This window comes from Oratosquilla oratoria, chromosome 2 (genome assembly GCF_046742065.1).
Source record: "Oratosquilla oratoria isolate Oo_2021 chromosome 2, ASM4674206v1, whole genome shotgun sequence".
In the NCBI taxonomy this organism is placed as follows: Eukaryota; Metazoa; Arthropoda; class Malacostraca; order Stomatopoda; family Squillidae; genus Oratosquilla; species Oratosquilla oratoria.
Genome location: NC_134778.1, coordinates 86757218 through 86779872, shown reverse-complemented (window position 1 = coordinate 86779872; position 22655 = coordinate 86757218). Strand labels below are relative to the sequence as shown.

General features: G+C 39.5%; 1 protein-coding gene across 2 annotated transcripts; it reads left to right on the top strand.

The window, feature by feature from the left end:
* Positions 1–1767: 1767 nt before the first annotated feature.
* On the top strand, positions 1768–21445 carry RpL11 (ribosomal protein L11). 2 transcript variants are annotated; one of them, XM_076212439.1, is made up of 5 exons: positions 1768–1802; positions 9526–9633; positions 12672–12821; positions 20320–20467; positions 21289–21445. In XM_076212439.1, the coding sequence occupies exons 2-5, from the start codon at positions 9529–9531 to the stop codon at positions 21417–21419; spliced, it is 534 nt and encodes a 177-aa protein (XP_076068554.1). In that variant the 5' UTR covers positions 1768–1802; positions 9526–9528; the 3' UTR covers positions 21420–21445. The 2 variants fall into 2 exon arrangements, with proteins under 2 accessions (XP_076068554.1, XP_076068546.1); XM_076212431.1 differs by lacking the exon at positions 1768–1802 and adding an exon at positions 2079–2103.
* Positions 21446–22655: the final 1210 nt, after the last annotated feature.

The following is a 22655-nucleotide window of genomic DNA, read 5'->3' as shown; positions in this document are numbered from 1 at the left end:
AACTTTATATTTAATGTTTATTAATATATGCATATTTACATAAATGTACGCAGTTGCTCATGAAAGACACCATCTGCATGTTACAATCTATTTGTACTGTACTTGTATTGGAGTTAATCACAAACAAGTTCACAAATACACTTATCAGACTCGCACGAGTGATGACTGACAAGGATATATATATAAGCTATGGGTTGGGGCAGGGAATACAGTATACCACAACAGACTCACGGAAAGCAGAGACAAGAATAAGCGGGCAGAGACGATCAAAGATTCTGGTGGATTAACACTGTGCCCATTGAAGTGGCCTCTACGACGCAAGGTAACGTGTTATTCAAAAATCATATTTTGTTAGTGATACGCATGTAATTATTATTCGCGTAGTCTTAAGTAACTAATATTTGCGAGCCTTACCCTAGATTGGTGGAGGTGGCGCGCGCTGGCGATTCCGGTGGGCATGTATCCAAATGGATACACAGAATAAAAAATTAAAATAAAATATATGCGTGTGTTTTTTGTCCATTTAAAGGTACTATAATATAAATATAGGGATCGTAGAGTCCTGCTAATACAAAATTAACGTAATTCCAATATAAAAAATGACAACTATGAACAATTGAAAAAAAAACTTTGACAGAAATTCAAAGGGTTAAGATTGTGTTCCTGAGCCTAATATAAGAGGAACTTGGTAAAAAAAACATTATGAAAATGACCTACATATGTCAATTCATCTCGCACAAAACCTTTAAAACCTCAATTGTACAAAAAAACTGTCCTGACTAAATGAAAAATGGGTGATTTTGGAAATGAATTTTTATGTGTAATGTGTAAAAATGATGCATGTAATTATTTTTCTTTTATGAAATTGTTTCTATGTGAAAAATATATTCTTTGTATGAAATTGCACTTACATAGAGACGGAAGTGGAGTGTGAGAGGGGGGGGATTGGTGCGTAGGCCTATGCACTGAGGGAGAGGAGGTAATGCTGTGACCTTACACGCACCCCCTCCCTACTCCCCGCCCACGAGAGTTGGAGTAACGACTCGGAGCGCAGGATTTTTTATAGTGACGACGTTACAAAACTTGTGACTACACACCATAGTAGGATGAAATTTGTTTAGATTTAAGTCATAAAGGCGACTCGAACTTGGGACGTCACTACTACCTCACGAGTCTTTTACCGGTAAATTACCGGTAATTCCGGTAACGGCATTGTTGTTTACCGGTAATTCCGGTATTGAAATTAGCGGTATTTGCCCAGCACTACTCACAACCTTCTCTTTGCGTTCATCCATAGATATATTATATATTTTTCAAAACACATTCCATTCCACTCAGAAAAGTTATTTGCCCCATTTGCTAAATAATTCATCACTTCCAGTCCTTCATTCACTGACACATACAATCTCAAATACTTAAAATTCGTCATTTCTTCCAGCCTCCCCTTCAAACCCACTACCAATATCACTCAATGAATATATCTTTAATTTATTTTTACCCACATTTACATTCCTCTCATGCTCTCAAATTATTTCATCAACTGCTTTAGTCTAAATTGAAAAAGGGGTAAATTTATCTAAATCGCCCGCGTCACAATGACGTCACGGATGTAAAAAAAAACACTTATTTACGTTTACGTCAAGGAAACAGTTTTTTAGAAATATATATTAAAATCTAAATGTAAAGACTACAATAAATTTCAATTCTAAATTGGTTTTTTGGTAATTCAGATTTTCCCAAAACCGAGAGTCATCTGTTGTTTTCCAATCGGAACCTTCCTTTCGCCGTCTACAACAAGTGAGGTAGGACATTGAGAACGTTTTCGTTGAAATATGTGAAATTTGGAAAGACGATAAATTCTACTGTCGCCCAAATTGTGTACAATGAAACGTAAACGAATTGTTAAAAAAGAAAAGGAGGAAAATGAGGATAACGTCCCCCAAAATATACTTGTTTCATTTAAATACTGATCCCGCTCCCTCTCACGTGTGACTGTCGCAGGCATTGTGTGTACAAGTCTTAACCTGTACATAAGTGGAATCTTTCTATTTCAAGGATTACTAAAGTACCAGAAGGAAGTTTTGCCGAGTGTATATTGAAACGGTATGGACATAAACAAGTTATTCAGTGTTCGAAAATGTCAAACCACCATTAAATAATGTTTGATTCATGAGTCAAGAAGGGGATGTATTCATAGTTATTTGTGGAGTGCCATATGTCAGAAAGGCTTGGGTTTGTGCATAACATTAAATTTCGAAAGTGATGGTGGAGAACTACAGCTCATGGTCACATTAGGCATGTATCGTATGCGTAGGGTGACTGGGTAAGTCCATACTAGTACAAATTCAGAAGGCTTATGTTTGTGAATTGTGGCAATTACACATGAGCTTAGTAATGTTTGTGGCAATTACACATGAGCTTACTAATGTTTGTGGCAATTACACATGAGCTTACTAATGTTTGTGGTAATTACACATGAGTTTACTACTGTATATGCAAGTATACATTGTTCGTGGCAGAAATCTGTAACAAAGTTGGTGTTAATTTTTAGAACCACACACCTACTTGATATAGCAGTATAACACTCAATTTTGAAAATTATAAGACATCAACATATGCTTATCTTGGTGGAAATTAATAACATAAGTTGGTAAAACTTTATTGAACGAAGTCTCAATAGTTGAATGATCCGCCATGTTTTTGATAAAGGCCGAGGAAGAAATGAAAGGTTAAATTTGTCTATTCTAACCTAAGTCCTAACCTACCCAAATTAACTAATCTACATAATCCAACCTTTTCGTTCAAATATCAATGTGTATTGATTTTAGCAATTTATTCTGTGTACGAGTTCTGGCAAGAAAAATGCATATTATGTTGACGGATTATTTATAAGATTAGTTTTCAATTTTTATATCGTGTAGGTGTGCACTTTCAAAGTGCCAATTGGATGTTAAGGACAATTTATAGTTTCACCCAACCAACGATTTTCTTGTGACTTGTGTTTGTGGTGAGATATGTTGTGTATTGATTGATGGTGTACATCATTTCCATTGCAAATGCGTAGTTTTCAAGTAATGAATTAATATTAAACTTATGCCTACATCTCCCCAACGATCTTGGGGGACCTGTGGGAAATTGGGTTTTTTGGGTGGGGAGCATTAAATTGAGTAATGCAATATGCGAAACGGGTCCAAAATCATCAAGAATACGTTAAAAATATAGGAAAATATGTAAATTACACCTTTGATGGCGGCTGAGGCAAGCATAGCCATGTTATTGTTGAGCAGCGTTACCAATGATTCGCAAAATTTCTTGCTCTATCCACCACATTTAGTGAAGCCCACCACAACTCTCAACCTCATCCTCATAAGGCAATGCTAATGCTTTTATTGTGGTTTTTAATTTATGGCAAATATGGTTACCATTTAGTTTATTAGCTATAATAAACACACAGTTACGTTATTAAGAGTGCTTTGGTGTGGATTGGAGGGGTCTGGGGGGTCAAAGCCCCCAGTCAGGTTAGATTAGGATTGGTTTGGTTGAGGTTTGGTTACATATGTTTAGTTTAGGATAGGTTAGGTTTGTTCAGGTTAGGGTAGTCAAGGTTTGATAAGTTAGGTTGTACACAATATCGCAACTTTCGGTCCTCTTGAAGCTTCATGATTTTCCCTAATTTAGGGTTAGCAACTCTTGCACGGGTGGAGTGGGCTTCGCTAAATGTAGCAGATAGAGCGAGGAAACTTGTGAATCGTTCGTAACGCTACTCAACAAAAACATGGCTACGCTTGCGTCAGCTGTTGCCATTAAAGGTGTAATTTATGTATTTTCAAATATTTTTTGTTTATTTTAGACCTGTTTTGCAATGCGCATTACTCAATTTAATGCTCCCCACCCAAAAACCCCGATTTCCCACCGGTTCCCCCAAGACCATTGGGGAGGAGATGTAGGCACAAGTTTAACCCCTTCAATACGGGCCACATCGCACGTCTGGCAGCATTAGCTGCCAGATGTGCGATGTTGTCATAATACTCGGATAAAAAAAAAGTCGCTGCTCTATCGCTCGTTCTCTTTCACCGGTGAATTTTGATAACCATAGAAAATATAATTAAGCCAGTTTACAGAGTATGTGGGTCACGCAGGTACGACTGCAATAAATATAATCAAGATGCCGACGTCGGCATCCTCGTGTACCCACTTGCTCATGATGCCTGTGTAGGGGTTAAATATTCATTACTTGGAAACTAAGCATTTGCGGCAGAATTCATGTACACCATCAATCGATACACAACATATCTTACCAGAAACAAATAGGCCACATCAGAAAATCGTTGGTTGGGTGAAACTATAAACTGACGGATATAAATTTTATAAATTGTAATCAATCAGTGATACCTAGAGAGCAGTGGGGGCTGCTTGAGATGCCATCTTTTTGATAGACGTGGCTATTCTAACCTAGCCTGCATTATGTAGTGCAATACCTGTAATTCTGTAGGTCATCAGGGTCATCATTGTCAGGGATGTTGACAGCCAGTTTTGGTATCCAATTGGACTGCAGGGTGTACAGGAGTTGTATAGCTTTAAGAAATGTATGAATCTGCTTCATAGCTTGTAAGAATGTGGTATTTGTTCAGTTGTGTACATGGACACGATATAGTGTTAGAAAATTAGATATTAATTTTGTCAATTCTAATACATGCACATAATATGCGATTTTCTTGGAGGAAATAAAAATAGAAAATATCTTGCTACAAGCAAATAGACTAATGAATGAAGTCACTAGCATAGGATCAGGATGCCATTTTGTCTTTTGTCAAGTGTTATCAGCCCGGTCCAGTTGAGGCCTGGTGTACGCCCTTGGTACTTCTGCCAGTACCTTGCAAGGTATATATTCTTGGAGGAATGTTATGGAGCTGAAATCCATACATTCCTTCAAGCTATGAAAGACCTATATACCCCGCAATCAGAAAGAGTGATTGAACAGCCCGCCAACATCCGTGACGATGACGATCTGGATGACCTTAAATGACAGTTACTGATTTACTGAATACACATTAGGTTAGGTTAGACGAATTTAACATCCTTTCATTTCTTCGACGTCGGCATCTATCATAACAAACATGGCGTACCATTTGTCTGGCGTGACTTCGTTACTTACAAAATCTGTTTTAGCAACTTTTTTGGTTTTTATTTCCGCCAAGAAAATTGCATTATGTTGATACATTATAATTTACAAAATTAATAATTAATTTTCTAGCACTATATCACGTCCATGTACACAACTGAACATTTACTAAATACATACCATGTGAGGTGCTGACAGAAGTACAGAGGGTGCATTCCAGAGCCTATGATTGCATCATTGTTTGCTAGTGTACTTGGTGTCGGGGGGGGCTCTTTTTCTTCTCCCCTCCCAAGAAGAATATATATCACATTGATGTATCAAGGGAGGTGGGTGAATGGGAATACAGTATGTGAGGACTGAATGGATAGGAGTGGATTTTGTTAAAAAAAAAAAAAAAATTGGTGTGTAATAGTGAAAATTTTAATGCATTTTTGCGTAGATGTTGAAGAAATTAGCGATAAATTTGTCTATTGTAAGCTAACTTGCATTATGTAATGGGATACCAATAATTCTATTGGTCATTAGGGTAGTCAGGGATGTTGATGGCCAGTTTTAGTATCTGATCAGACTGTGGGGTGTACAGTAGTTGCATAGCTTTAAGAAATCCATGAATCTTAGCTCTGTAGCACTGTTTTAAAGATATGCACTGTACTGTGAGAGGTACAGGCAGAAGTTCTGGGGGCCTAATCCAGATTCCATGGGTGGTGTGTTCAGTAGTGTATTTGCTTTAATGGGAATGGACAGACAACATAGCATCTTGATCCTATGATCACAGCTTCATTCTGTAGTGTATTTGGTTTATTTATTTTTCTGACTAGAAAAACTTTCATCACATTGGTGTATTATAATCTACAAAAAATTTGTTTTCTAATACACTTGAGAAGTGTAATGAGAAAGATATTTGGGAATGTATGGTAATAGGTAGGTAGGTCAAACACCACCAGAGGCGCCACCGTCGATGACGAGCACAATAGCGCGTCATTTTATGCGCACGCCGTTCAAACGGCCAAATTTACATACCGCGGGAAATTTAATTAATAAAAATGTTGTGCGAGTGTATTTACTACGATCGTAATAAATTTCAAACATTCACATCATCAGTTACATGTCGGTCAATAAAAACATTAGATAAACATGGCGGCTTGCATTCAGCAGTAGATCAAAAATTGGTATATGTTTCAACGTAAAAAATGAGCTAACAAATTTATCGTGCGGGCAACTGACCATAATGAACCAAAACTAATAGTATCGTGGATTATTCTAATACCAAAATAAAGTCAGTATGTTACGGTAGAGCTGAGAAATTGGTTGCTTAAATTAGTTTTTTTTTCTATCGGGTCGGATTATCGGATAACAACATCAACATCCATCCCGCCATCTTATCTATCACTGGTGATATGGACCAAACTTCACTCTATTAAGTTTCTTACTATTATGTTATTAGTGTAATAGACTTATAGTTGAATTATTTTAAATATTTCCTTTAAAATGTGTGATTTTCATGTAATTTGATCGAAGAGAAGTTACGTTTTCATCCTCCGTAATATTACGGACCACAGCTACGATTCGTCCTGGTGGTATGGATCAAACTACACTATTAAGTTTGTTACTATTGGGTTATTAGCGTAATACCTTGCATATAATTGAATTATTCAAATTATTTTCTTTAAAATGTGTGATTTTCATGTAATTTTACGGTATTCGTAGCTGTGGTGGGTAATTTTGCAGAGGATAAAAACGTAATTATATGATCAAATTACATGGAAATCACACATCTTATAGAAAATAGGTCAAATAATGCAACCATATGCTAATTTTTTATATAAAATTGTGCCTGTCAGTAAAAACCGTCATTGTTTACGTTTGATCGGCGATCAGTCAGACCGCACATTTCGGCCCGATTTCCTCGGACAAAATAGGCCCGATTTAATTCCATTCAAAATGCAATATCTCGAGAACTAGGACAGCTAGATGGATAAATCAAATTGCATTATACTCATAGCGACTTTTTCCATCCCATGAGAACTACTTCAGCTCAAATATCAGGAATTCCATTTTCATATTGACCTAGCTATAATAGGAGATTGTATAAAGGTGTGATTGTGCCATCAGCTTTGTATGGGGTAGAAACGTGGAACATAAGATAGGAAAAGTTTTAATGTGTTTGAGATTAAATGCCCAAAGTATGGTAGGGGTTACTAGGCTGGATAGAGTGAAAAATGAGAGTGGGTTTGGAAAGGGCATTAGGAGAGGGTTGATGAAAGAGTATTGGGATGGTTTGGACACCTGGAAAGAATGGGTGAGATCAGTAAAAAAAAAAGTGCGGAAGGTAGAGGTGGAAGGAGTGAACTTTAATCAAATATGTGATTTTACAGATTTATTCGTATTTCATTAAAACATGGCTGTGTATACATGCATGCATAACATTGTCATTGGTTTGGTCTCTATCTGTGCCCTTGACCCAATGTCACCAAATGATATGTTATTGCTTATATACATTCATTGTTGTTTCTGATTAATAAATATGTTTTGACTTTAAAAAACGAGCTTTTTCATGGAAAAAATGAGTGAAGAAATATTAATAAAAAAAAAGTGTGGAAGGAATGAAGATGAGGAGGTGATCAAGGATGAGATGGATGGGGTAAAAAAAGGTATTGGGAAAGAGGAAGGAAGGGAGAAGACAAGATTGGTGTGAGTGGAGAATGGTTGTTTATGGATAATGCTATGATGGGTGGAGGTGAGGGAGTATGTGTGAATAATTTGATGCAGCCCAAAGGGATTTCTCCGTCTTTTCTTTTTCTGCATGAGGGGATGGAGAGGGGGGATTTATGCCTTTGACCTTTGCTGCCTTCCATGTAAGTGAGGAAAAGCCATTGGTATATGTATGGCCATAAAGATATCAACTTGGTCACTACTTATTCACAAGTTGAAATTTTTAGTTTACATTCAATGAGAAACACGAAGAGAACAAATAAATCGTCAGTGACTATATTTTATAACGAGAGTATTGTGGTGCATCATCATACATCAGGCATCCGATGCTGTGCACAAGAATTTGACTCGTATTGAAGAGGTTAATGAAATAGAAATAATTTGGTAACATAACATATTTAACTGCTATAGAAAACGCCCACACGTGCTTTCCACCCCCAGCTCTTCTCGTTTCTCACTGTCCATTATACTGACCCCCCCCCCCCCTGTACTTTTCAAACTTGTTTAAATTTCCTTCTAAATCTTGTGAGTTCAATGTCACTGCACCATACAGTGGTAGGCACATTGCCTCTATACATAATACCAGTACAATTAGGCTGTTGCCATATTTACATCTAGGTACGTTTTTTATAAGTATTGCCACATTCTGATCAGGTAGGGTTTGTCAAGTCAGTTGGCAAGAGAGTGTTTTCCTGAAGTGTGAGGTCTCTTGTCCTAGCAGGTGGCAACCATGACAGGAGGCGCATCTATTGTTGGGAATTATGAGGTCCATTGTCCAAGCAGGTGTTTGGGTGTTGGTCAAAAGGCGTGTGCAGGTGCACGCTGGATGTCTAAAGGGTTGACAGCAACTGTCCACCCCAACTCTCCTTATCTCCATATTTCTTATGCTATCCATCCTCGTAACACCCATCACACATCAGAAACATGTTTGTATTTCCTTCCTACCTCTCTTGGATTCCGTCTCTGCCTCGGTGTCATAAGCACAATAACCCCTTCAAACTGTATTCTCTTTGCATACATCCCTAAGAACCTATTTCTCATTATGATTTTTTCATTCCTCCAATGCATTTATTTGCTTCACTTGCTCAACAGCAACAACCTAACCTGTGATAATTTGACTTCTGAAGAATCCGGGAAATGCACTTCAGTCCACAAAATCCAATGTTCCATCACTCCCATTTGGTGCTTTTATTCCACTATTGCATTATAAACTAATATCCTGTACTGGATCACGTTGCAAAATGTGGTAGAAATGATGCGAGGAATGCCCCATACAAGGGGTTTAAAACCCTCATACCCATGGCCTTCTTTCTACCAGTATAAATAACACTGAAATGGCACTTGTATGTTTAAGAACAGGGCATTCTCACCTTGTGACTAGACATTGCTCCTTGGTAATTGGCAACAACCACTGGGCAGTCCCCAAGGTCACTCAGAAATGAGGTGTATTAAAACTGGCTCAGTATTTTTTAAACAGGTTTATCTATAGTCAAAATAAGTGTTTTTAAACAGGTTTATCTATAGTCAAAATAAGTGTTGCATGACTTGTCTGCAGGGGGTGCCACATTCCTGTAAGTAATGATTACATGGAACTGCAAACATTACCCCAGGCGAGATATTATTGTATGAATTACTATTAATTGGAAATGCAGAATTAGTTTGTCTTGGTAATAGAGAGCATCTCTTTTCAGGAAATGGTGGACAAAAGTAAAAATGCCATGCGCGAAGTGCGCATTGGCAAACTGTGCCTGAATATATGTGTTGGCGAATCAGGTGACAAGCTGACTCGGGCTGCTAAGGTGAGTTACAAAGTTTAGTTGTTTAATATTGGAAGGTTATGTAGTTTTGCCCGTGTAAATACTACGAAATTGTCTGATTCTGTGAGTGTTCAAATGTCTGGGGAGGTTGTTGTTGTTTTTGGGTGTTATATGTGGAGTTCTTGTTCAGTTTAGGGGTAGTCTTGGATTTGGTACCCTCTTTGGATAGCTTTCTTAGTGTTGAAATATGCATTTATATCACAAACTAGTATATAATTGAGAAATAGCCAAGGCAACAGTTGTGACTGAGAATACTGTGTCCAGACTCCCAACAAAATGGTGCATAGGTGGGGGAGAGGTTGATATTGTGCCCCTCCACAAACATGCCCGGTGGCAAGGCCCTGAAGATTTCCCAGAAGGCATTAATGCTTCTAAAATGTCAGTTGGACCTTAACCCTTCTATAACTGTAAAGGAATTTAAGGAAAGGAACCTAAAGCTTCTCGGTGACATCTCCATTAGGACAATTCAGGAAAATGTTCAGAAGCTGTTAACTCAAAAGTGAAAGCACATGTGAAACCCCTTGTCATTCTGAAACAAAGGCATCACCATGTCCAATTTGCCAAGGATCATAAAGACTGGGACCTTGTTCAGTGGTGTAAGGTCCTTTGGACCAATGAAGTGACCTTTTGTATAAGCAAGAGCAAGGGAATGAAAGTGTGCAAGTCTCCTGCCGCGTCAGCATATGACGCACCACTTGATGGCGACGAGCATTAAGCACCCCCCCTATCCTATGGTGTGGGGCACACTTGGCTATAGTGGTTTGAAGGAACCTTGTAATGCTCCTAAGGGCCAGACTGTCCACTCTGAGTGCTATATTAACCTTCTGTAGGAGAATTTAGGGGAGTGTTTCATGAAAACCTGGTGCGAGATCCTTCAGCAGGATGGCGCCCCGTGCCACACCTCAAGGGTGGCCAAAATCTTGATAGAGAGGACTTACTAAATTGGGATAAGAGAAATACAAATGGACATGAAAAGAAACTCAAAAAGGACATAGAAGAAACCTGAAGAAAAAAAATCCACCCAGAGCATTGGATGTCTGGAACAAATTGAACAAAACAATAGTGGGTGCAAAAAAGATACACACATTTAAGAGCAAACCACTGCTTGATACAAAGATGGGACACCACAAGCATAACTCCCCTTCCCATAAGATACTAGGTAAATGCTTCTTTTCGTCCATTGTATCTCTTACTAGATTTCGTTTTTCTTTAATTACCTGAATGACTCTTATCTTTAAATTATCCTCTCCCATATTTCCTCATTTTCACATTTTAATTTGGCCAGTTCTCTTTTTAATGCACTTACCCATATTTATTTCAGCATTTGCTTTAAATCACTCACTCCCTTATTTATTTCAAGATGTGCTCTCTTTAGATCATTAGTCACTTGCTTCCATGATTCTTGCATAAATATCTCCCTCTGTCTATAATTTTACTCAATATTCTTTTCTCATACCCAGTAAATCCAGAAAAAGGTCCTTCACTGTCTGAAATTTTTTTTTATCTAATGGAGATCTAAAGCTCATGTTTACATTTAGTTTTAATGCTTCACCAGGGATCTCTGGCCTGTTTTCGTTATCTTTCATTTTTCTTCAATGCCCACTATTTGTACTGTAATTAACCACTTCCATACGGTGACGCCTACGTAGGCGGCATGAGGAGCAAGTGGCTACGCGATGATGCCGATGTCGGCATCTTGATTATATTTATTGTAGTCGTACCTACGTAGCCTCCATTCTCTCTAAATTGACTTCATCATATTTTCTATGGTTATCAAAATTCAAGGGTGAAAGAACAAATGATTGAGCACTGACTTTATTTTTTATAATGCTATTATTGTGACGCTACATTGCACGTCGGGCAGTTAATGCTGCCAGACATGCGATGTGCCCTGGAGTGAAGAGGTTAAACATCTCTGGCATCCACAGGCATTTCTCTTCCCAGTTAACATGACCTAGATATCCTGCTATCACTTTTCATGTGTTTCTCAGGAGCTCCAGTATTTATTCATATATAAAGTGTGTGTGTTTGTGTATATATATTTACCTAGTATCTTATGGGAAGGTGTATGCGTGGTGTCCCACCATTGTATCTCGCAGTGTCTAGTTTGCTCTTAAATTCGTATATGGTTTTTGCACACACTTGTATTTGCCAGTTTGTTCCAAGTTTTCTTTCTTTTTCTTCTTGTTCCCTCTGATCTCTTCTATTACTTTTTTCTGTCTCTTATGTCCTCTTGTATTGTGTGTGTGAAGAGAAGTAAAAAACAACTGAGAGATTGGGTGGTGGGAGAAAAATGAAGATGGTCTAGGTATTGGATTACTCAAATGTTGGGACCAATGGTCTTCAGAGTTGTATACAGAAAGTTTAACAGGTCACATATACCACTCCTGGTGGTACCCTAGTCAGGTTACAGCACCTGGTAGGTGATGAGTAGTCCGGTGTTCTCCCCGTTTTGTTGCATCTAGCATGAGAACACTTGCCACATTTGACAAACAGATATATCCTTCTTTTCAATCTTCATTTATAAATACAAATTAAAACACAAATGGAAGAGAAGGTTTTATTGGTTAAAAAATGGCAAGTGTCCTTGTGTTAGATGCGATGAAATGGAGGGAACACCGGATAACTGATAATGACTGAGGCGCTGTAACCTGAGAGAGGTCCCACCAGGAGTGGTATACAATGTGACATACATTAATTTTTTCCATACAACTCTCGGAAGAAGACCATGTTGGTTGCAGCGTTACAGTAGACCAACACCCATACCACCTTTGTTATTATCCCACTACACAGTCTCTTGTACAAAACAAAATATGTATATATATTACTATTGACCAATGCTATACATGACTGGCCAGTAGTAGAAACATGTTCCTGTAAAATTAGACATCTTTAATTTTCAAAGTGGTAACACAATAATTCTTAGTTATTATTGTTATTGTTGATTGCTAGCCAATTTAGATAGGCAGTAATGAGGTCTAAAGAGGTATTGGTTAATATTGAACCTGCGACTGTTTCAGGTATTGGAATCCTTGACTGGTCAGAAGCCTGTTTTCTCCAAGGCTCGCTACACTGTGAGGTCTTTTGGCATCAGACGTAATGAGAAAATTGCTGTCCACTGCACTGTCAGGGGCCCCAAGGCAGAGGAGATTCTTGAGAAGGGACTTAAGGTGAGTCATTTGAAAATTTGTCATGTTTGATGCAAATTGTAAACAAAAGATTGGAGAGATTGGAGCCATTATATAGGTGTTTCAAATTCAAAAGACCACAGAATTCACAACCGATAGTGCCACCTCACACTTCTGCACCACACCACTATACCAATTCAAATGTGACACACACACACACTGTTTTGGTATGGGCAGAGTTGGATGTCTGGAAAGAGCTCTGCTGTGCAGCGATTTGTCGCTAAAATATTTTTGAAAACACTAGTTGTATTTATGTATGTGAAGGAAGTTATGCTAATCGAATGACTGAAATGGAATGCTTATTGTTGAAATTGGTGCTCAATACACAAGATGGAGGAAGACAAAAGTGAAAGAAGGAAAAATGAACTGGCAAAGAGATGTCTGGGCGTGACCAAAGTGGAATTACCACTGGGGGTAATTCCTAAAAGATCCTGTATGAATGAAACCCCAAAATCATATCATATCATAGGTTGGATAATTATGCTTTCTTATGGTTTGCAAAAGAAGGTGGATTTTTAGGTAGATGTGTGGAGTAGGTGCATCGGATTTACTGGAGGGGACAACCAAGGATGCCATGAATGGGGCTTTGAACAAGAGGGAAAGTCTATTGAATAGGAATGGAGAATGGTTGTGAATGAATGGTATTTGGATGCAGTCTAAAGGAATTTCTCCCTGCATGAGGGAATGATGGAGGGTTGCTGTGTAAGTGAAGCAACCTTGCTTTGTATGTGCTGTTTGTTGCTGCTTCGCTACTGACTGACAGTGGGCAGGAGACTTGTGAACCTTCATCCACAAGGAGTTAAGATAAGGGTAGTGGATGGAAGTGGACATATGCCATGATTGGCTATCCATATAGTGGAGGAAGAAGAATTGGTATATGTATATACCAAAGGCTCCCTTACAAGGGAAGTAGCCAAAAAACAAGGTATATAATCCACTCCACCCATTCCATCCCCACATACTCCACTCCCATTCACCCCTCCCTCCTTATCTTTGCTCCCCCTGGATGACTGGTCACCCACTGCTATCAGAAGCAGTGTCACAAGACACAGCACATCCACAGCAAGGCCTCTTCATTTGATCACTCTCTCTAGTGGAAAAAAAAGAGAGAATGAGGAGAAATCCCTTTGAACTGCATCAATTTTTTCACATGTACCCCCCCCCCCCCCCATACCCTATCCATTCCCTTTCATGCATCACAGCACCATACACACACAACCATTCTCCATTCACCCGTCTTCTATCTTCCTCAACAGACATTCATCTTTCCCAATGCCCCTTTTTACCCCATTCATCCATGTTATCCTTGGTCACCCACTCATGATCATTCCTTTCACTTCTGCTTTCCACACCTTTTACTAATCTTTCTTCATTTATTCTTTCTATGTATCCAAACCATACCAATATTCTTTCACCAACTCTATCTCCCAGCTCCCTTTCCATCCCTGTTCTCCTCATCTCATTTCTCTAACCAGCCTAGTAACCCCTATCATACGTCTTAGGCACCTCATGTTAAACACATTCAAACTTCTCTTCTCTTCTGTTAAGTTCCATGTTTCCGCTCCATACAGTGCTGTTGGCACAATCATTCCTTTATACAATCTCCTTAACATGTATTCCCGAATGTCTGTTTCTCATTACACTTTAACTGAAGGCATTTACTTGCTTCTCTCAATCTACATTCTACCTCTACGCCTCCTTTTTCTGCCACATTCGCACCCAAGTATCTAAAACTATCCACTTACTCCAGAATTGGTATATAGGTAGATAAAAGGAATTTGATATTTGTCTGCCTGTTGGCAGGGACATTTCTAGGGTATTTATGCTTTTGCACACAAATTCAGTTGCACAACCCCAATGGTTGTGTGACCTGCACAAGTGTGCTATATTGATGTTGGGAGAAAATTAGCAATGCAGTAGTTTTATCTCTGTATTGTCAGTCCCTCTCATACATGTGTAATGTCATTTAAAATGTTGACATCAAATTTGTTGATAGAAGAGAAACAATTTAGTTCTTGTGAAGGAGGATGCTTTTGTACCTGTGTGGACAGAGAATGGAGATTAGGGCAAGTCAGAAAGAACAGGAAAGTGAAGAATGTATAGGGAGAATTTAGAGGCAGAGATGTGTGTGTGTGTGTGAGAAGGGGCTGTAAAAAGATGTATGGGGAGAATGCAGGTTTGAAACTTTAGTAAGATTTTGTTGAATTTTATATAAATTGAATAATGAGGTGATCACAGGAGTTGCAGGCAGAGACTGCAGCTGTTGAGAAACATAAAAATGGATGACAGCCTTTAAAATGCAGATTGTGGTTATACAGTCTGAGGAGTACTTGCATAGTTTAAAGTTTGAACGTTGGAGGAGGAAACTGAAATTGAATACACCCACAAGTCAGGTTATTGTGGTAAATGTAGATGTACAATTATATGGTGGGGGAAGTGGAAAGTAGATTAATTAATTAATAAAATCTTAATGCAGACAAAATTAGGACATATAAGGAGAAATATGCAGTATTAATTATTAACACAAATTGCAGGATGGATTATAAGGATTACAAAGAAAGGTGACTTGTAGGAATACACCTTACGGCTACAGAGAGCAGATGTCTAGTCCCATACTCCAACCCGTTTTAATTGCCTTTTACAACCCAAGTGAACAGGCAGTATTCTTTCCTCCCCAAGCACAGGGGTTGCAAGGAAGGGATTAGGGGCAGTGTTAGGGAGTGGTTATATGTACATACATTTATATACCAATGGCTTTTTCCCTCCTACAAGTGGGGTAGCCAAAGTCAAAGGCATAAATCCACCCCCACCTATTTCATTCCCACATACTCCACTCCCATTCACCACCCCTTCATCCCTCTTATCTTGGCTCATGGATGACAGGTCATCCCAGCATCTCCCCTGGGTCAGAAGTAATGCAGCAAGACATGGCAAGGCCGCTTCACTTAATTGGGGGAGGGGTATCTGACCCCTTGTGCAGAAAAAAAAAGATAGAGGAAAATCCCTATGGACTGTGTCAATATCATTCACACATACTTCCCCACACACTCCCTTCCATGCATCACAGCATCATCCATACACAACCATTCTCCACTCACCCCTATCTTGTCTTCTCCCTTCCTCAGCAGACATTCCCCTCATTCCCAATGCCCCTTTTACCCCATCTATCCATCTCATCCTTGGTTGCCCCCCCCCCCCACCACCTTTTTTCCCTTTTTCTTCTCTTCTTGATTTGCCCCCTCTTCTCTTAATTTCCTTCCAAAACATCTTTTAGATACTTTCAAATTTTTGTCATACTTTTTCCCCATTTCACATCTGCTTTCCTCTTACCTCGTGTATTTCATGCTTTACTTTTCTTTTCTTTATACCTCTCATATGATTCCCTCGTCCTGTTTTGTAACCAATCTGTGATAGCTCATTTCTTTGCTTCATCATCCCACCACTCGCTACCCTTCCCTCTATTTCCTCCTGTCCTTGTTCTATACACCATCTTTGCACACCTTGTGACTCCCTCCTTGAAACATCCCCATTCCTCCTCCATTCCTAGTTCTACACTATCTTCACTCCCTCCCATGCTTCTCTCATCTTCTTGAACTCCCTTTCTTTCTCAATTATATACATACATACACCAAGGCCTCCCTCCCCCTTACCAGGGGGGTAGCCAAAAAGGACAAGGCACAAAAACATTCCCATTTCATCCCCGAAAACACTCCACACCCCTCCACCCTCCCTCCCATCTCAGCACCTCCTAGATGACGGGTCATCCCTGCACCCTGTCCACTTCCCTGGGTCAGAAGCGGCGTCGCAGGACACAGCACATCCACAGCAAGGCCGCTTCATTAAATCGGCGACCCCCCCTCTCCGTCCCCCCATATAAAGGAGAGGACGGGGAGAAATCCCTTCGGGCTGCGTCAAAAATTTTTGCTCACACACACTACCTCACCCCCATTCCCCTGTCTTCTGTCCTCTCCCGTCCTTCCTCAACCGACATTCCCCTCTTCCCCAAAGCCCCCTTCACCCCATCCATCCATCTCATCCTAGGACATCCCCTCATGTTCACTCCCTCCACATCTGCCTTCCATACCTCCTTTACTAGTCTTTCTTCACTCATTCTTTCCATGTGTCCAAACCATCCTAATACTCTTTCATCCACCCTATCTCCCAGCTCCCTTTCCACCCGTTCTCCTCCTCACTTTCTCATTTCTCACTCTAGCCTAGTAACCCCCATCATACTTCTCAGACACTTCATCTCAAACACATTCAAGTTCCTTCTCTCTTCCTCTCTCATGTTCCATGTTTCTGCCCCATACAGTGCTGTTGGCACAATCACTCCTTCATACAGTCTCCTCTTAGCATCCATTCCCAGATTCCTATTCCTCATTACACTTTTTAAACCAAGGCATTTACTCGCTTCTCTCAAACTACATTCTACCTCCACCTTCAGTCCACCCATTCCTGCCACATTTGCACCCAAATATCTTAAAAACTATCCACTTCCTCCAGTTGCTCTCCCTTAATGCTCACTTCCAGATTACTGCCACTTTCACCCCTTGTACATCTCATCACCTTACTTTTACCCACATTTATCTTCAGCTTTCTTTTATCACACACTCCCAAACTGTCACCAGCTTCCTCAATCCCTCCTCCGATCCTGCCACAAGCGCAGTGTCGTCCGTAAACAACAGCTGGCTCACCTCCCACTTTTCTCCATTTTCCTTAACCATCTCCAATCCCTGACCCACTACCCTTGCATTCATTTATATATGAATTATATTTTGATGTAGCCCAAAGGGATTTCTCCCTGTCATCTATTTTTCTGCATGAGGGGATGGATAGGGGAGTTTGCCAATTAAGTTTAACAGCCTTGCTCTGTCTTGCTGCATTGCCACTTACCAGGAAAGTTGTCAGGATGCAGGGATGACTTATCATCAGTGAAAAGCTAAGTTGAGAGGGATGAAAGGGTGGTGGTTATATATGAATTATATTTTGATGTAGCCCAAAGGGATTTCTCCCTGTCATCTATTTTTCTGCATGAGGGGATGGATAGGGGAGTTTGCCAATTAAGTTTAACAGCCTTGCTCTGTCTTGCTGCATTGCCACTTACCAGGAAAGTTGTCAGGATGCAGGGATGACTTATCATCAGTGAAAAGCTAAGTTGAGAGGGATGAAAGGGTGGTGGAATAGGTATATGCCTTTCGACTTTAGCTGCCTCCCTGATAAGTGGGAGAAAGCCCTTGGTATATGGGTGGACAGAGATGGGTGGGAGTGGGTTGCCTTTTGACTTGACTACCTCCCTTGTAAAGGGGAAAAGGCTGTGATATAAATTATTTGCAGTTCCACACAGCTTTGTATTGACAGTAAATTTGGAAAGTATAGAATGTAACCCTGTGAAACTTTTCATAACAGTTTTCCAGGTAGTTTTGCCATCCAAGGCAACTCATTGTTTACAATTGTTCAACCAACTACTAACCAAACATAATTCATAATTTTTTTCTCTCTCTCTCTTTCCTTCCTTCCTTATAAGGGAGGTAGCAAAAAAAACAAAGGCATAAGAACCACTTCCACCCATTCCATCCCTAACATACTCCACTCCCCTCCACCCTTTTCCCTCCCTCGTTCTTGGCACCTCCTGAATGATGGGTCATCCCTGCATCCCTTGCCTGGGTCCAACTTAATACATACATACTTATACCAAGGTTTTTTCCCCCTTACAAGGGAGGTAGCCCTCCAACTTAGTAGGTTATCTTTTATTCTGAGTGAAGGGATTTTAGCAAGTAGTCATTCTTGTGGGACTATCAAGAGCTTTTTCAAAGTCTATATATTTTAAATCTGCAGTTTCAAGATGACTTGTAAAATTTGAGTAGGGATGACCATTCACTAATTGAGATGGGAGTGGCATTAAATAGGTTTTGATATGTATGAAATGGGTCAACACTTTGATTTGGCCACTGCAGGGCTGCAGGTTTTCCATGTAGTGGTAAGGGAAGGGGGTAGAATTTAAAAAATCATGTATTATAAAAAGTAACTAGATGAGAGGGAGTGACCAGAACCTTCCATGAAAAGTCGAGAAACAACCATTATTTCCTTGCTTCCTTCATCATAGTACACCACATCTCACTGCCGTACTTGACCCCAAATACTTAGGTTTCCATTTCCTCCAGCATCTCGTCCTCCAAACTTGCTTCAACACCCTTTGTGTATCTCATCATCAACCTTCTCCCTCTCACACCTTCCCAAACTCCATCACTAACTGCTTCAGTCTTTTTCAAGCTGCCACAAGTTTGGTGTCATCTACAAGCAACTGGCACAACTTCACTCCCCCTCCTTTCGGTCTTCAGTGCAGTCCCTGCCTAACTCTTGTGTTTGCTTCCCACACTACCTCTATCTTTATACACTTGGAACAAATATGGGGACACACCCCACCCAAACCTCAGACTCGCTCTCCATGACCATCCCTCATGCTAGTTGTATTACTTGGTTTAAACTACACAAAGCATCCCCCCTTGTTGCTTATATCTTTAGCATACTCCATAATGTCAGCTCAGCCATAAATTTCCTCCAAATCCATGAAAGACTAAAAGATCTCCCTTGCCAAAAATTGCTTGTCTTACTGCAAAACCTTGATTTACATCATTACTCTTATATTCTTCTTTTTCTTCATCTTCTTAGACACCTCTGGACTATTTGAACTGGTTTGATCATGTTTTAAGTGTTTATTATTACTCAGAGTAAAAGTGAAAAAATATTACAACAGTGACTTTATATTTTATAATGCTAGTAATGTGATGCATCATACATATGGCAGCTGATGCTGTGTGCGAGAATTTGACTAGGAATGAAGTGGTTAAATAAATATTCAATAGTCTGTTTGAACTACCCATTTGTCAGATACTTCATAGGACTACTAACTAACCTAGATGCTTTACCACAATGGAAATAAGCTGACATACTTTTTTGTGTTATCTTCAGAAATTATAATTGTTATTTTGAACTATGTGTTCTTTTCATTATCTGCACTTCAGGTATATTGATTCATTGCCAAATAAAATTATCATTTTTATTATTGTATTACCAGCTTTTACATCTTTCTACGTACTTTGTCTCCTCTTGCTTTTGCCTTGTCATTTTACTCTCCCATCTCTTGTAGCATCTACCACTCCCACAATTAAAGCCTTTATCCAATACACTCCTTCAAATACTCGTATCTTCCACTCCCTGCTTTCATTTTCAGTAGCATCTGTCAATCTGCTTTCCTTATCCTCTCCTTCCTTCACTTTCTTCCGAAACATCATCATATTAATATAAAAAAAAAAATTAGTTAAGTGCCACCTCGCATCTCTTGGCTTCCCTCACCTTGAGTTTTGCTTCCTAATTTCCAAAATTAGATCCCAAGGATTATTGTTGGTTACTGTGGAGCTGTGGGTTTCCTTTCAGTGAAACTCATGGTGAGTAATATCATTGACTTGTGTTCTCTCCTCAGGTCCGTGAATACGAGTTGAGGCGTGACAATTTCTCCCACAATGGCAACTTTGGATTTGGCATTCAGGAGCACATTGACTTGGGCATCAAATATGATCCAGCCATCGGTATCTTTGGACTGGATTTCTTTGTTGTCTTAGAGCGACCAGGTAATATTATTATTATTAATAATAATATTATTATTATTATATATATATATATATATATATTTTTTTTTTTTTTTTTTTTTTTTTTTTTTTTTTTTTTTTTTTTTTACTACAAGGTTGAAATTGAGAGGAGGTGAAGCACTGTTCTGTAAAGTTCAGCATATTGATACAAAAGAATTTCAAGAGAACCACTAACCTACTCTTAACTATAGTGGTGACTTTTAACATTTTAAAGATAAATACACTGCCTGTTACTAGAGTTGAAGTGCATTACCCTTTAAAATCCCATGGATATTGCCTCCCTTTTTATCCATATATATATATATATATATATATATATATTTTTTTTTTTTTTTTTTTTTTTTTTTTTTTTTTCTTCTTCTTTCCATACAAGGTTGAAATTGAAAGGAGGTGAAGCACTGTTCTGTAAAGTTCAGCATATTGATACAAAAGAATTTCAAGAGAACCACTAACCTACTCTTAACTGTAGTGGTGACTTTTAACATTTTGAAGATAACACTGCCTGTTACTAGAGTTGAAGTGCTTACCCTTTAAAATCCCATGGATATTGCCTCCCTTTTTATCCAAAGTATCCAATTGCTGTATGTGGTTACTTAGCATTGATCATTTAATACAAAAAGGAGCGCACAGATACTGGGAAGCAGGTGTTGTTTTGCATATTCCACGGCCAATTGTGACTGAATTTCATGAATATTTTAAAAGTATAGTGAAACCATACTTGTCTACATCACTAGACCACTATTAGGAAAAATGTTATTGGAGTCTATAACTAAAGTTGGTATTTACAATTTTTCACCCATCAGGCTTCAGAGTCTGCCGGCGACGTCACAGTCCTGGTTCAGTGGGAACTCGCCACATGCTGAACAAGGAGGATGCCATCAAATGGTTCCAGACCAAGTATGAAGGTATTATCCTTCCGGGCAAGAAGAAGTAAATTTCTTAATAAAAAAAAAGTGTGCATAGATTGTGTTATTACCTACCGTTACTTGTAAGGGAGAGGATGGCAGAGAGTGGGAAAGAGGCTGGAAGAAATGGATAGTTTTAGATATTTAGAACATTGCAGGAAAGGGCCTGGAGGTAAATTATAGATAGAAGCAAGTCTTGGGGAATAAAAAGTGTTGTTAGAACTAAGCATCTGGGAATTGATGCAATGAGGGTAGAGTATATAAAGTGGTGATTGTGGGGACAACACTATAGGGAGACTTCAAATTTAAGAGGGGGCACGGAAGTAAATGCCTTGGGGGATGAGAAATTGTAATGAGAAGCATTTGAGAAAGGATGCAAAGAGGTGTATGAAGGAGTGATTGTACTGATGGGATTTGGAGGGGGCAGGAAAAGATTTAAATGCGAGATGAAATGTCAGAAGTATGAAAGGTACTCGGTTGTATATTGAGAAACGAGAGTGGGAGTGGAAAAGGAGATGCCAGATGGGGCTGATGAAAGATTATTGGGATGGTTTGGACCCATGGAAAAGTGATGAAATCGCTGTAGAAGTGTGGAGGGAGTGAAATTGAGGGTTGGGCGTAGAGCAAAAGGTGAACGTGTTGAGCAAGGAAGGAGAAAGCAAGATGTAAGGATATGTGGAAATCAACTGTATGATACTATTGTGCAAGGGAAGGATATGGGTGCTTGTGTGTGAACAATATTTTGGCAAGGCCAGATGGGATATCTCCGTTTTCTCTGCATGAGGGGAGTGTCATTAAGCAAAGCAGCCTTGCTGCAGGTGGTCTGTCTGCATTATGTGAACCTAGGGCAGTTGGTGGTGTGGCAATAACCTGTCATCCATGAAGAGCTGAAATTGATGGGAATATGTACGTGCCTCTGACTTGGATACCTTCCTAATGAAGGGGAAAAGCTCTTGGTATATAGGCAAGTTAAAAATGTGACCAAGATGAAATGTGTGAAGTGTGGTGGGGTTATAATGCCGCGTCCACATGGTCGAGCTGTGCCTGGCAGACTGCCCATGCCAGGCAAAGTCCGCAAACTCTGCCCGCGAAGTGTCCACACGGTTGACGATGGTGGTTGGAAGTTAGTTGGCCGCAAGCAGAGGTTGGGAGGGAGTGATTCAGTGCTGTACGATAACCATGGTTCCCGCCATACTTGGAAAGAAGGTAGCACTTTACAGCATTATAATCGCTGCCTGTATTAAAAAGAAAAACAAGAAATCACG

Coding starts and splice junctions, on each gene's coding strand:
- RpL11 (XM_076212439.1), top strand. CDS start 9,529: ATGGTGGACAAAAGTAAAAATGCCATGCGCGAAGTGCGCATTGGCAAA. Junction 9,634..12,671: donor AGCTGACTCGGGCTGCTAAG/GTGAGTTACAAA, acceptor CGACTGTTTCAG/GTATTGGAATCCTTGACTGG. Junction 12,822..20,319: donor TTCTTGAGAAGGGACTTAAG/GTGAGTCATTTG, acceptor TTCTCTCCTCAG/GTCCGTGAATACGAGTTGAG.